This window comes from Sus scrofa, chromosome 11, assembly GCF_000003025.6.
Source record: "Sus scrofa isolate TJ Tabasco breed Duroc chromosome 11, Sscrofa11.1, whole genome shotgun sequence".
In the NCBI taxonomy this organism is placed as follows: domain Eukaryota; kingdom Metazoa; phylum Chordata; class Mammalia; order Artiodactyla; family Suidae; genus Sus; species Sus scrofa.
Window position 1 is genome coordinate 22314237 of NC_010453.5, and position 14167 is coordinate 22328403.

At 46.2% G+C, this 14167-nt stretch overlaps 1 protein-coding gene and 1 non-coding gene across 2 annotated transcripts in view; one reads left to right on the forward strand and one right to left on the reverse strand.

The window, feature by feature from the left end:
- Positions 1-10610, reverse strand: part of LOC102159419 — a 41628-nt gene extending 31018 nt beyond the window's left edge. Inside the window, exons 1-2 of the mRNA XM_021065393.1 lie at positions 10464-10610; positions 9302-10362 (exon numbers count right to left, since the gene is read on the reverse strand). Coding sequence (XP_020921052.1) covers positions 9649-10362; positions 10464-10610 — 861 coding nt within the window. The 3' untranslated portion in view covers positions 9302-9648. The remainder of the gene's footprint in view (positions 1-9301; positions 10363-10463) is intronic.
- TRNAE-UUC lies at positions 10603-10674 on the forward strand. Its single transcript has one exon. It is a non-coding gene; the product is annotated as a tRNA-Glu (tRNA).

Consider the following 14167-nt stretch of genomic DNA (forward strand, 5'->3'; position numbering starts at 1 on the left):
ACCAGGGAAGCCAACCAGGCTTCTCGGGAGTCAGGTTGCTATCTCTAGCAACAATCCAGCAGACTAAAATAGTTTCTAAAGCAATCAGCCCCAAATGGCCAGGACTTGATTAATAACTGTCAGCTGACCTATTTTGTCTCCACTTCCAACAAAGACCCAATCAAAGAAAGCCAAATATTCACCCCCCACCAATCACATCGGACGCCCTGCCTCTAGCCAGCCTGATTCCAGCTTCCAGGGCCAAAAGCCTCCAATCAGGGCAGACCTCCTGCAGCCTTCCCTTCATTTCACTGTCAGACTTTCCTACTTCCCTGAGTCTCTGAAAAACACTCATGACGGTGGCTGCCTCGCTTGCTACAGCAGGCTCTGAACAAACAGCTTTTGCTTTTCTCACTTGCTTGGTCTTCATGTATTTCCACAGGAGAACTGGTGCTGCACGTACTGTTTCATCTGCCGCACAGCTTTCCCGTTTGGATTTCTGTTTCTACTTTAACAAGCACTTTGGCCTTCGCTCAGCATTTTGCACCGAGAAATATCAGGAAAAGATAGATTTACAGCCATGCCGTTGGGTGTCTGCTTTTTGAGGGTCACCAGGAAATGTTGAGTGTTTCCTTTTAGGCCGAGTGGAAAGAACATGGGCTTCAATGGAACAGGCAGTGGGGGAGAGTGCTGTCCTGATGTCGTCTGAATAGCTTTTTAATTTCAGGGAGACATTGTTAAGGGGCTAGTCAGTTCCTCTTGGATCAGTAATGAGTGGCTGACTTACCTGTACTCAGTACTATACCCTAGTTCTCTTTATAAAGTCTTATTAACCTAAGAGTGGCTTCAAAGAAAGATATTGTTCAACAGTGTCTAATAGTTGAGAACTGTCTATCAGCTGTTTGGAAGTAAATGTTCAAACGGATGTCCCTTCCAAAATCACGTTTTCCTAAAGGTTTGGGACAATACTTAGTTCAGGGGCTTTCTAAGTTACTGAGGCTCAGACATATACACCTAATGGTAATAAAAGGAAATCAAAATATACTATCAGGGGAATTCCAACTTTTTTTTTTTTTTTTGGCCATGCCCATGGGCATGCAGAAGTTCTGGGGCCAGGGATGGAACCTGAACCACAGTAGTGACCCAAGCCACAGTGGTGACAACACTGGATCCTTAATCTGCTAGGCTGCCAAGGAACCCCCCAATTTGTCATTTTTCTTTTTAAAAAAACCTTTTTTATTAGAGTTGATTTACAGTGTTTTGCCAATTTCTGCTGTACAGTAAACCCAATTTGTTTGTTTGTTTGTTTGTGGTTTTTCTTTTCTTTCTTTCTTTCTTTTTTTTTTTTTTTTTTTTGCTTTTTAGGGCAGCACCCATGGCATATGGAGGTTGCCAGGTTAGGGGTTGAATTGGAGCTACAGCTGCTGGCCTATGCTATAGCCACAGCAACGTCAGATCCAAGCCACGTCTGCATCCTACACCACAGGTCACGGCAACGCCAGACCCTTCGTTTCCACTGTTCCACGACGGGAACTCCAAACCCAATTTGTTTTTATTTATTTTTATTTATTTTTTTTGTTTGTTTTTTTGCCTTTTCTAGGGCCACTCCCGTGGCATATGGAGATTCCCAGGCTAGGGGTCGAATCGGAGCTGTAGCTGCCAGCCTACTCCAGGGCCACAGAGCTGTGTCTGCGACCTACACCACAGCTCACGGCAACACCGGATCCTTAACCCACTGAGTGAGACCAGGGATCGAACCCACAACCTCATGGTTCCTAGTCAGGTTCATTAACCACTGAGCCACAACGGGAACTCCCCCAATTTGTTTTTAAATTGCTTTTTTACAACTCTAATATGTGCATTGCTAAAAGTCATGGTCCCAGCCTCCAGATATCTGTCTTGAGTCAAAGCTGCCTTTCTCAACAGTGAGTTAAATGGCAACACGTGTTCTGTGAATAAGTAGTCAGTACGTATTACTCTCTGACTGATGAGAAATCCATTGTACCTTGCTTATGCCCTCTCACCACAGAGGTATTAGATACGCTGTGGTTGTGGAGCCAGCTATGATTAGGGCCTGGACAAATGAAGTGGGAAGTGAAGATTTGACGGGGAATCCTGAACTACCACGTCCGAGTTCCTTGAGTTGCATGAGGAGCCTTCTAACTGAGAATGCCCTAGCCTAACTCTTCGGCATTCTCTTCCTCTAGGAATCTCCCTTCCAGGCGCTGGTCTGTGCAGTACCTCCAGGCGCTGGTCTTACATGTGCCTGCTTCCAGAGTTCTGCTCCTGTTATACACTCCCAGCTGGACTCTCCCACCCCCTACATTTCCCTTTTATTTTTTTATTTTTTGCTTTTCAGGGACACACTTGTGGCATGTGGAGCTTCCCAGACTAGGGGTCAAATCGGAGCTACAGCTGCCAGCCCACACCACAGCCACAGCAACTCGGGATCTGAGCCTCATCTGCGACCTACACCACAGCTCATGGCAACACCAAGTCCTTAACCCACTGAGCGAGACCAGGGATTGAACCCACAACCTCATGGTTACTAGTTGGGTTTGTTAACCACTGAGCCATGAAGGGAACTCCAAGGTTCCCCATTTTAAAGAGCCCAGCTCAGACCCTACCTCCTTCTTGACATTTCTGTGATTACCCTCATCAGACATGATCCCCTTTCTCTTAATGCCTGCAGTGGCTGTTGTTCACATCTTGAGGGCGCCCATCAGCGCCGTCATCAGATATTTACTGAATGCCCAGCAAATTCCAAGTTTTGTTCAAGGCAAAGGGATACAGCAGCGAACACAACAGTGAACAAAGCAGCAGAAATGTTTGCCCTCTGGTGGGAAGGGCAGACAATGAGCAAGGTAAACACGTAAAGTACAGAGTGTATCAAGTGCCAGGGAGTGCTAAAGAGGAAACGTAAAGCGGGAAAAAGCACATTCCTGAAACTTCAGCTGGGTGGACAGGGAAGCTCCCGCTAAGATAATTTCTAAGAGACTTGAAGAAGGTGAGGGCGCAAGCTCATGATCCTTCCACCTGCAAAGCTCTTCTTCCCTCTCTGTACAGTGCAAAGGCCCTAAAATGGGAGTCCAGCACATTGGGGGTGGGGTGGGGACATAATTAATGGGAGGGGGTGGTTACCATGTAGGGTCTTATAGATCATAGCCGGGATTTGGGCTCCAATCAGTGTGAGACAGAAGCCATTGAATGTTTTGAGGAGTTAAATGACACATCTGTTGTTTTTTTTTTTGCTTTTTAGGGTTGTACCTGTGGCATATGGAGGTTCCCAGGCTAGGGGTTGAACTGGAGCTGTAGCTGAGGCCTACACCACAGCCACAGCAACATGGGATCTGAGCCGAGTCTTCGACCTACACCACAGCTCACAGCAACAATGGATCCTTAACCCACTGAGTGGAGCCAAGAATCGAACCTGCAACCTCACGGTTCCTAGTCATATTCGTTAACTACTACACCACAACTACCCTGATTTGTTTTAAAAGAATCTCTCTAGCTTCAGTGTTGAGAAATGGCTGGTTGGGGGCGGGGGGCTTGCTGGCAGAAGCAGGAATAGAGACTCTTTTAGTCATTTTAGTCATCCTGGTGAGAGATGATGGTGACTAGGGCCAGAGGACTGGGGAGAAGGGAGCACAGTCTTTGTACAGTTTCATAATAGAGTCATTTGGGCTTCCACGGGGATTGGGTGTAGAATGAGAGAGAATGGAATCAAGGGTGATTCCAGGATTTTTGGTAGGAACAACTGGAGAAGGTTTTGGCCATTAATGGAAATGAGGAAGACTGCAGAAGCTGCTGTTTTTGGGGGGTTGGGAGTAGTGGTCTCTTGAGGGTTAGTTTTTGTTTGTTTGGTTGTTTTTAATGGCCACACCCATGGAATATGTAGGTTCCCAGGCTATGGGTTAAATCGGAGTTGTAGCTGCCGGCCTACATCAACAGCAATGCCAGATCTGAGCCACGTCTGTGACCTACACCACAGCTCAGGGCAACGCTGGAACAGCTCAGGATCCTTAACCCACCGAGCGAGGTCAGGAATTGAACCCACATCCTCATGGATCCTAGTCAGGTTCCTTAACCGCTGAGCCACAAAGGGTACTCCCTTGAGAGTTAGTTTTAAACATGTTGGGTTTGAGATGCTCAATAGTCATCTATGTGCAGATGTAAGGTAGGCTGTAGCTTCAGAAGGGCAGAATGTCTTATGTCTCATGAATCTTTGTACCTGGTTTGTTGAGTGAATCAGTGAACAACAGTTTGAAGAGAGGTTAGAGGAGGAAGTTATGAGCTTTCTAAGCCTAGCCCGTGAGAGAGGGAAAACATTATTTTTGGATAATAATGAAGAAATTGGTATATCTGAAAATGGCAAGCTAGTGAGGAAGGAGGGACTGGGGTGTCATCCCTATCAGCATCTGTAAAGTCTCAGACTGTGAAATGTGTATTTTCATTGGTTGAAGAAGATCTCATAACATCTTCACTCTCCTCTGAAGATGCCACCAGGCCTCCAAATGTTTGTTGTCATTGTTGCTGAAGGCATTATCATTATCAATGACAGCCCCCTATTTTATGTTATATGTATAACATAGAGGCAGTTTGATATTGAGTTCAGATACTGGGGACAAAATGCCTAGATTTGAATCCTACTTCTACTGTTTATAAATTGTAAGACTTTTAGCAAGTTGCCAAAACTTCCTGTGTTTCAATTTTCTTTTTCTTTTTTATTTTTTGCCATTTATTGGGCCACTCTCACGGCATATGGAGGTTCCCAGGCTAGGGGTCTACTGTGTTAGACCCTCAAGGGAATTTTTTTTCTTTTTAGGGCCACACCTGTGGCACATGGAGATTCCCAGGATAGGGGTGGAATCAGAGCTACAGATGCCAGCCTATGCCAGAGCCACAGCAACGCAGGATCCGAGCCACGTCTGCAACCTACACCACAGCTCACGGCAACACCGGATCGTTAACCCACTGAGCAAGGGCAGGGACCGAACCCGCAACCTCATGGTTCCTAGTCGGATTCATTAACCACAGTGCCACGACAGGAACTCCCTGTGTTTCAATTTTCTAATCTTCAAAATGGGAATAATATTAGTACCTATCTCACTGGGTCATTGTGAGAATTAAATTGTGAATCTATTTGAGCATTCAGAATTGTATGGCACATAGTGACTCCTACACACGCGATGACTTATTTTTATATGCACTGTCTTATATACTGGGTTCCATGACAAACACTGAACTTGATATAATCCCTGCCCATGGATCCACTGATGACAACTGATACAGATTATCTCACAGGGAAAGAAGAAAGTAAGTTTAGAAAACTCATTCAACTCAAAACTGCTGGTGGGAAGTCCAGAAATGAATCAGAAATAGTTTTAGCTAGAGTTCCCGTTGTGGCTCAGTGGTAAGAAAACCAGCTAGTATTCACGAGGATGTGGGTTTGATCCCTTGCCTCGCTCAGTGGGTTAAGGATACCCCATCGCTGTGAGCTGTAGTGTAGGTCACAGACACGGCTCAGATCCTGCCACTGCTGCTGCGTTTGCAGCAGCTCTGATTTAACCCCTAGCCTGGGAACTTTCCTATGCCACACGTGTGGCCCTAAAAGACAAAACAAAAAACAAAAACAAAAAAAAAAGAAAGAAAAAAAATAGTTTTAACCTTCCATACAAGGTCCAACTTGATTTGCACCTAGCACTTAAGTGGCAAAGCAAACTAACTGAGGGTCTTAGAGGGCTAGAATTTCAAGATTTGGGCAACTGCCATGTGGAATAGGAAACCACAAAGCTGGGTAAGTTTTCTAGATACCAGGCCATTGAAGTACCTGCACTCATAAAACTCCAGAGTGTGGTCCTCCAGAAAAATGAGAAAAGTTTGTCCCTGCCCCAGAGCTGAGCAGACAGACAGTACGAATGTGGTCTGCCAAAGCTCTCCTGACTTGTGCCATCAGAACAGATGAAAGGGGGGGGGCAGAGCGTGAGGTGGGAAAGGATGCTAAAATTGTGGCCCACTGAGACTCTTAGTTTCTTTGCCACTTAGGTGCTGGATGGAAACCAAAACTATTCCCCCCTGGAGTGACTGACTGATTGATTACTAAATGAATGAGTGAATGAATGAACGAATTGAGGAAGGAACCACTCAAACATTTACTGAATGTGGCTGATTTTTCAGGAAAGATGCCACACTGTGGAGATATGGCTGAGGAAGATGCTGGCTGAGGATGAGTTTCTTCTTGCCAAGCAATGTGCTAGAAGCTGGGGAGCCAACAGAATGAGACCCAGACTCTGCTCTCAGGAGCTTACAGTGTACTGTGGAGAGGGGAGCAGAGCAGTTCACCCAGCCCAATAAACCAATGGGGTGGCCCACAGAATAAGCACCTAACCCAGTTTCGGGAGTTCAAGGGTACTTGTCCTGAGTCATAGGACAAGTAAGAGTTGCTAGATTTGGGGTAGAGGTGAAGGGCAGAGTTATATAACCTAAAAAAGCCCCAAGGGAGCTCTGTTATCCCAGTGGCCTCCTGAGCTCGGATCCAATTTTAGAAATTGAACCTAATGTTAGGCCATGAAGATTAACTCACCCCAACTGGTGAGCAGGGACAGATGCTGTTACCCAAAAGAGCTCTGAGGTTAACTTAATGCCATAGGCTGGGTCTGTGCTGGCCAGAGCTCTCCTTGGGAGAGTGGAATTTAATTGGCACTTATTTTCGATGCCCTTATAAAGGGTGACTCCTGGGCCTACTGAAATGGAAACCATCCATGCTCCTAAATGACTGACAGGCAGGGGACCTGAATTGCACCCACGGCTTTGGCTAATGTAGATGCCCGGCAAGTATAATGTATTGGGGGCTTTTTTCCAGAATCAAATGTATCAAAGGGTGGATGAAATGGGAGAGCTGCCCAGTGAGAGTCAGCCTTAGATGCATGGGAACAGGAATAGCGGTTCCTTGTGTCAACAAGGAGGCTTTTTTGGTGTGTGCAGAACTAAAGAAATGCAGCTCACTTACTGGTCTGGCTAAACTTCAAAAATGTGTGTTTTTTCCCCTCCTCCCAGGAACATTTTGTTCACGCTGCTGGTTAAAAGGGGGCAGCTTTCACACAGAAGTACAGCAGGAAGTATTTAAGTGAGATAAAAGGAAGGACTACTTGGCAGAATGAGTGAGTGCAGGACTGGGTTCCCAGGGGGATTATGGAATCTGATTTTTATTCATGGACTCTCCTGTTAAATAACTTAAATAATAAGGGCAGCAAGGCATAAGCCTATGTGGATCATTGTTAGAGGCCTGTGCTTTAGGATTTGGCAGAAATGAATCCAATAGACTTGAAGCTTTATGGGACTGAACAGGCCTCAGAGTTAGTGTCAGATGTGGAAAGAAGAATGAGGAGGTACAGATAGAGGTGGAACAAAGGGATCGGGGCAGGAAAGCATGAAGGGCAAGTGGGACAGAGAAAGAAGGGTGACGGGAATGTGGTCCCTAAAGAGGGGACATGGGAGGATAATGTTAGCAGGGTATGAGAGGGCTGGATTATGGAAAGCCAGGAAGCTTGGCCAGGGAGTTTTGATTTTACTTAACAGGCAACTACAAGTTTTTCTGAAGGTTTTTGAGTAGAAATGTGTTTCAGGGATCATGGTCTTTTAGAGGTTGAAGGGAACCTAAAGTCATGTAGTTTGGTGTTTCTCAAACTTAGTGGCATCAGAATCAGTGGGGGTAGGGGTGGTGGCTCGTGTTTGATAAAATTCAGACTCCCAGGCCCTGTTCCTAGAAGTGCTCATTCAGAAGCTCTGGGTGGGGCTGGGAATCTGCAGTTTAACAAAGGCACTGGTGGTGCTGGTGTTAAGACCCTCACTGGAGGGAGTTCCCATCATGGCTCAGCAGTAACGAATCTGACTAGTATCTGTGAGGACCCCGGTTCAATCCCTGGTCTCGCTCAGCAGATTAAGGATCAGGCGTTGCTGTGAGCTGTGGTGTAGGTCACAGATGCAGCTTGGATCCAGCGTTGCTATGGATCCAGCTGCCTGCCTGCCTACACCACAGCCACAGCTCTGATTCCACCCCTAGCCTTGGGGAGCAGGGAACAGGGGGTGGACCCCACATTAGAGGCCACTGATGGCCTCCTGGGAGACCCTGTCCAAGGGGTCCAAGCAGGGAAGCCCCTGATGAACGCATAGAGAACCACTGAGAAAAAAGAGCCCTAAAACATGTTCAGGCCCAGAAAGCCAGAAACTGACTTCTGACAGTACCAGTCCAGTCCAGTCCAGTCAGAAGTTCCCATCCCCCTTTCTCTTGCCCTCCCTTACTCCAACCTTGGACGGCCTTGGAACTCTGAAGGGAGGAAGACCAAGATCAAAATGAGAAATGGATCACACCCCTCTATTGGGACAGCAGGGTAAATATTTAACCTGTGTTGCTAAATAGCATACTATTTTTTTTTTTTAGGGTCACACCCATGCCATATGGAAATACCCAGACTAGAGGTCAAATCAGAGCCACAGCTACCAGCCTAGGCCACAGCCACATCAATGCCAGATCTGAGCCAGAGTCTGCAACCTACACCACCGCTCACCGCAATGTGGGATCCTTAACCCACGGAGTGAGGCCAGGGATCAAACCTGCATCCTCTGAGTCACAATGAGAACTCCCAGAACACTTTTTTTTTTTTTTTTAACTGCAAAAAAGCCGTGCCTTGGAGTATCTGCCTATTTCTGGGGTGTAAATACTCTCCCAGCAAGGCCATCTCAGGCTACCAATGTGATGTCACCCAATATAGGGTTAGAAAGAGAAGCCTGCAGTTAGACAATGTGATCTGGTGGGAGCCCGATTCAGCTCACCGCTGTTCATAGCCTGAAGTGATACCCAAGATGGAGCAGTGGGGGAGAACCATCTGGAATGAAGATGGAATTGCTGAAAAGTGCATTGTCCTGGACTGTGCTTTATTATTTAAGGTGACCATAGGGTTTTCTGTTCCTGCTCAAATTCTCATCCATGCCAAGGAAAAAGAGGAACACATTTCGGTTTGGGAGACGAAAGAAAAGTTGCATTTTGGTTATATCCCAAGGATGGTGCCTGTCCAATGTATGGGTTACACCGGGAACTTTTGTCTTTAAAACTGGTAAGATACATTTTAAAAAGAATTACCAAGTGGAAATACAGAACTGAAAGGTATAGGTGAAATCTCGGCCCCCAGACCGAGAACCGCAGTCGTAGGATGTCCTCCAGAGAAAGGCAGCTGGCTCACTGATTAAAAAACAAACAAGTGAAACTGTTCAAAAATGCAAAGATAGTACAGGAAGTACCCGCCCAAACTCGAGTAAGACCTACCTCATACTATGAAGATTAAATGAGCAAACGAATGTGAACGTGTCTCATACACACAGTAGGTTTGCAGCCAGCAAGTTGTGGTCTTCCTCCAGAGCTTCGCGAAGTTTCAATGGTGTTGGCCTCTCCCTTAGGGGAGCTTGATTTGTGTGAATACATGTCGAAGTCGTTTCTATTTCAGGGCTTTTTCCACCCCTGCTCTCCTGTTGCCGAATGTCACACGGAGGCCTTAAGAGAACCTCAGTCAGGGGCAGATCGAGAACTTTCGAAGACCCTTGGGCAGGTGGGGCCAGAGGGGGGAGTAAAGGAGAACCAGAACCAGCTTTTAACCAGGCTCCAAAGGGTCCAGCTCAAGTGAAAACAACTTCTGTGTGGTTTAAGCCACCACGAGGACACCGGGACCAGAGCTCTCCCACGCGGGCTGGCCCAACAACTGGTTCTTTGCGCTTCCTAATCCCCGCAGCCGCCTCTAAGGCAGAAGCTGCGCCGGAGGGATGCTGCTTCCGGCCGCGGCCGGGCTGGGGAACCGCGGGGAACCTTCCATCAGTCATGCCTGCTGGCAGGGAGGGACATGCTCCAGTTCTTAAATCTACCTTCACAAACCACCTTCGTCTACTTTCAGGGACACAAAGCCCGCCTTTTGCCGTTGAGTCAACAGAACCTGGAAAGTTCCAGGCTTCCAGGCAGCCCTCGCTCCGGTTTCTTGAGGGCAAAGAGACACTCTCTGGGGACGGGATGGGGCCGGCATAGCGCGGCGAAGAGAGACAGACGCCCGGGCGCTGAGGACACCCAGGCTTTGAGGCCCAGTGGTCGGGGGCGCACAGCCGGCGCGTGGCCGGGCGCGCGGGTCTGCCCGAGGGCACAGAGGCGAGCCTGCTGCCCTCGGAGCCGCGGCCGGGAGGCTGGTCAGCGGCCGCCAGAGACCGGGCGCCCAGCCCACTGCGGTCTCTTTTCACGGCTCCACACGGCACTTGTTTCTTATTAATGAGTCTACATTCCAAACCCCCGTCCTTCGGTGCTCTGCCGGATTTCTTGTGAGGAATTGTGAATAATGACTCATCAGCCTACAGTCTACACCGGTGTATACGCGGTGTCTAGAATGAGGAGCCTGGAAGAGACCTGAAAAGACGCCAACGTGAGGAGAAAAAGAGATTCGACTCTTCACCTCAAGGCTCCACAGGATAACGCGGACCCGAGGCGTTCCCGCATGCGCAGAAGCGGGTCTGACACAGAGGGCTGGGCGGGGCAAGAGGCAATCAGGCGGAAGACTCAATCTGTCTAGATTGGCAGGCGTGTTCGTCGTCTCCCACATGGTCTAGCGGTTAGGATTCCTGGTTTTCACCCAGGCGGCCCGGGTTCGACTCCCGGTGTGGGAACGCCAGTACTTCCTTTTTGAAAAGTAACCAACAGCAACCCAACTCAAGTTCCTCTTAACTAGGGAAAGATTAGTCTTTTCGGTAAACGGTATAACCTCATTTTAGGGCAGCCAGGAGAGACTGAGGCTGAAGACTCAGGCTGTTCCCTGGATCCGGCATGGGCACACAGCCCACACAAACCCAGTCCGGTCCTGGAGCCGGAGAGGAGGAAGTTAACTTGGACTTGGACCGTGCCAGATTAGCTTTTGAAATGTTGCTTACATCTCAGGAGCCTTGAGCCAGCCATCCTGTGCTAAGATAAATGTTTCAGCTGATTTTTCTGCGTAATTTCTCTTTGTACTATGAATAGGAGCCAAACGACCAAAAAGTGCTCTTCTTTGAAAGAAAAAAGAAAAGACACATTGTAGGACATTGCAGGGCTTTTAAACTGCCGAAAGCCATCCGTTCCTTCGAGAACGACAGCAAGGTTTTTCTGAAAAGAAGTATTATTGAGGGCAAAGGAGGTCAGTGTACAATCTATTGGGTTTCACTAAACCAGTTATTGGGGGGGGCAGGGGGCAGGGAGGAAGAAAAGAAAATTAGGTTATTACAAATATTGAAGAGCGAGGCAATGGCAAAAAAACCACTTTCTTCTCACGCCCTAACATATTTATTTGACACATTCTGTTTTAAAAACGTCAAGAATTCATGATATGCTCAATAAGATCTCTAGAATTAGAAATCTTAGTACTGATGTGTGACCAGTTTCCAACTGTTTCCCAAATAAGTGCATCTTTTGCTGGCATAGTTTATCTCTCTTACCTCTCCAAACATTTGCCATTAGGGAAAACCTCCAGGCATTTAGAAGCCGCACTCTTTCCCATTGGTGTTGAACTGTTTGAAACTCCCCCAGTTTGTTCCCAGACTGCCATTAACACTGAGGAATGACTGTGAAAAAGACTTGGCATCCAAAGGACTTTGAAATTTCCTCTCTTTTTAAAGTCCTTCGGGATTTTAAGGGACAGAAAAATGTCATCCTTCATGAGAAAAATGCTAAGCTAAATAGATGCTTATTCAGAATTCCTAATACAGAGCTTGGAGCAGAAACTGATCATCAGCAGGTACTCTGCATTTATTGAATTGAGTGGGACAGGATTGATAGGAAAATTAAAAGCCTAATCACAATAATACTACTTATTGAGCACATGCTATGAACTAGGCTAAATGTTTTACATACCTTTTTAAATTCGATCTTTATTTTGTTATTAGATAATATTATTATGCCTCTATCAGCCAGGAGCCCAGTAGGAAACTGATGACATTCTTAGCAGAGTTTAATAACAGGACTATTTATGATTTAACCACAAAAAATTATGCAGTCCTCAGGGCTCCCGGGACTAAAATGAGGAAAGAGGAGTTCCCTGGTGGCCTACCTGTTAAAAATCTGATGTTGTCATTGCTCTGGCACTGGTTCTATCCCTGGCCCAGGAACTTCTGCACGTGGATGGGCAAGGCCAAAACAACAACAACAAAAATCCCCAAACTAAAATAAAATGAGCAAGGAGAGGAAGGGTAGTTGATGGACAAGGCTGCCACTTAGGAGCTATGTTTTTTGTTTGTTGTTTTAAAACTTTCTTTCATATGGCAAGTGAGTTCCATTCACGTGAAGGTTGTTAAATAAACTCATCCTATGTACTGTTCATTTCCATAAAATAGATTTGTGGCCTCACAAAATTTGACAAAAGTTTCTTTTGGATGCAAATGATACTTAAGAGCCCCAGAGCATGGTAGATACTTCTACAGACACGTACTTAATAAAAGGAAGAGCTTAACTTTGTGGGGAGGTGGTTGCTTGCATTATATTTGTCATTTTTACTGCCTCGTATTTTACAAAACGTTTTTCCATAATTTTTATTAATCATCTTTATAATCAGTCTAGAGTCATACACTGAACTGCAAATGCCCTTTGCAGCCATTTAATGGAACCCCTCATTTTACTCATGAAGCATTGGTTCTGGATTTTATGCCTCTGATTCCCTAGTATTGGCCTTTAGATTGTATCCCCTCCCTACCCTTTTTATTTTTATTTTATTTTTTTGTCTTTTTTTAGAGCCTATGGGGCGTATGGAAATTCCCAGGCTAGGGGTCGAAGCAGAGCTGCAGCTGCCTGCCTACACCATAGGTGCAGGAGCGATAGATCTGTTCCAAGAACACATCTGTAATCAACGCCACCCTGGATCCTTAATCTCCTGAGCAGGACCAGGAATTGAACCCACATCCTCATGGATACTAGTCTGGTTCTTCACCCACTGAGCCACAATGGGAACTCCCCCACATTGAATCTTTCATGGTATCCTGGCCTGATACCACTCCCTCTTAAACTACTGGGTGCAGAGAAGATGAATTTTAAAAATTCTATGGTATCTCGCTTTTGGTCAGTGGTTAAGGCATAGCTGCATTAACATAGTTGTAACAATTTTTGTTTGAAATTTTGAGTTATTAAAATTTTTTTATTCACCATATTATCATTTCTAGAAAGTGATGATTGTTATTTGGAGTATTTGAACTAGGCATATGTTCTCAATATGCTTCCATTTTTGCATACGGTCATGAACTCTGAGAGGGTCTGCATAGAGATTGTTTTAAGCGCGCCCATGTGGGTATATAGAGTCACATAGATTTGTATGTATGTTCCCTCAGAGATATGCTGCATACAAAAAAATTCCTAAATATGGAGTTCCCATTGTGGCTCAGTGGAAACGAATCTGACTAGTATCCATGAGGACGCATGTTCGATCCCTGGCCCCACTCAATGGGTTAAGGATCCAGCGTTGCCATGAGCTGTGGTGCAGGGTGCAGAAGTAGCCTGGATCTGACGTTGCTGTGGCTGTGGTGTAGGCCACCAGCTACAGCTCTGATTTGACCCCCAGCCTGGGAACCTCCATGTGCCTCTGGTGCAGCCCTAGAGAGACTAATAATAATAATAATAGGGAGTTTCTGCTGTGGCACAGTGGTTAACGAATCCGACTAGGAACCATGAGGTTTTGGGTTCGATCCCTGGCCTTGCTCAGTGGGTTAAGGCTCTGGAGTTGCTGTGAGCTGTGGTGTAGGTCGCAGATTCGGCTCGGATCCCTAGTTGCTATGGCTCTGGCGTAGGTGGGTGGCTCCAATTCGACCCCTAGCCTGGGAACCTCCATATGCCGTGGGAAGCAGCCCTAGAAAAGGCAAAAAGTGGCCAAAAAAAAATAATAATAATAATTTCCTAAATAATCAGAACATTAACACTTCATATTAATACAGGAGAGGGAAAGCAAATATGAACTTTAACTCCCCCACATTGTAAAGCTGAACAACTTGGAAAAACACTGACTATGTGGAAAATCACTGGAACAAATAATCAAAAAATCAATTTGCAAACACCTAGAAGACCACAGGGTACTGGGTAGTCACCCCACATAGCTTTGTGGGAAACAAGCCTATCCAATGAATCTAATTTCCTTTTGTCACAGAGTGA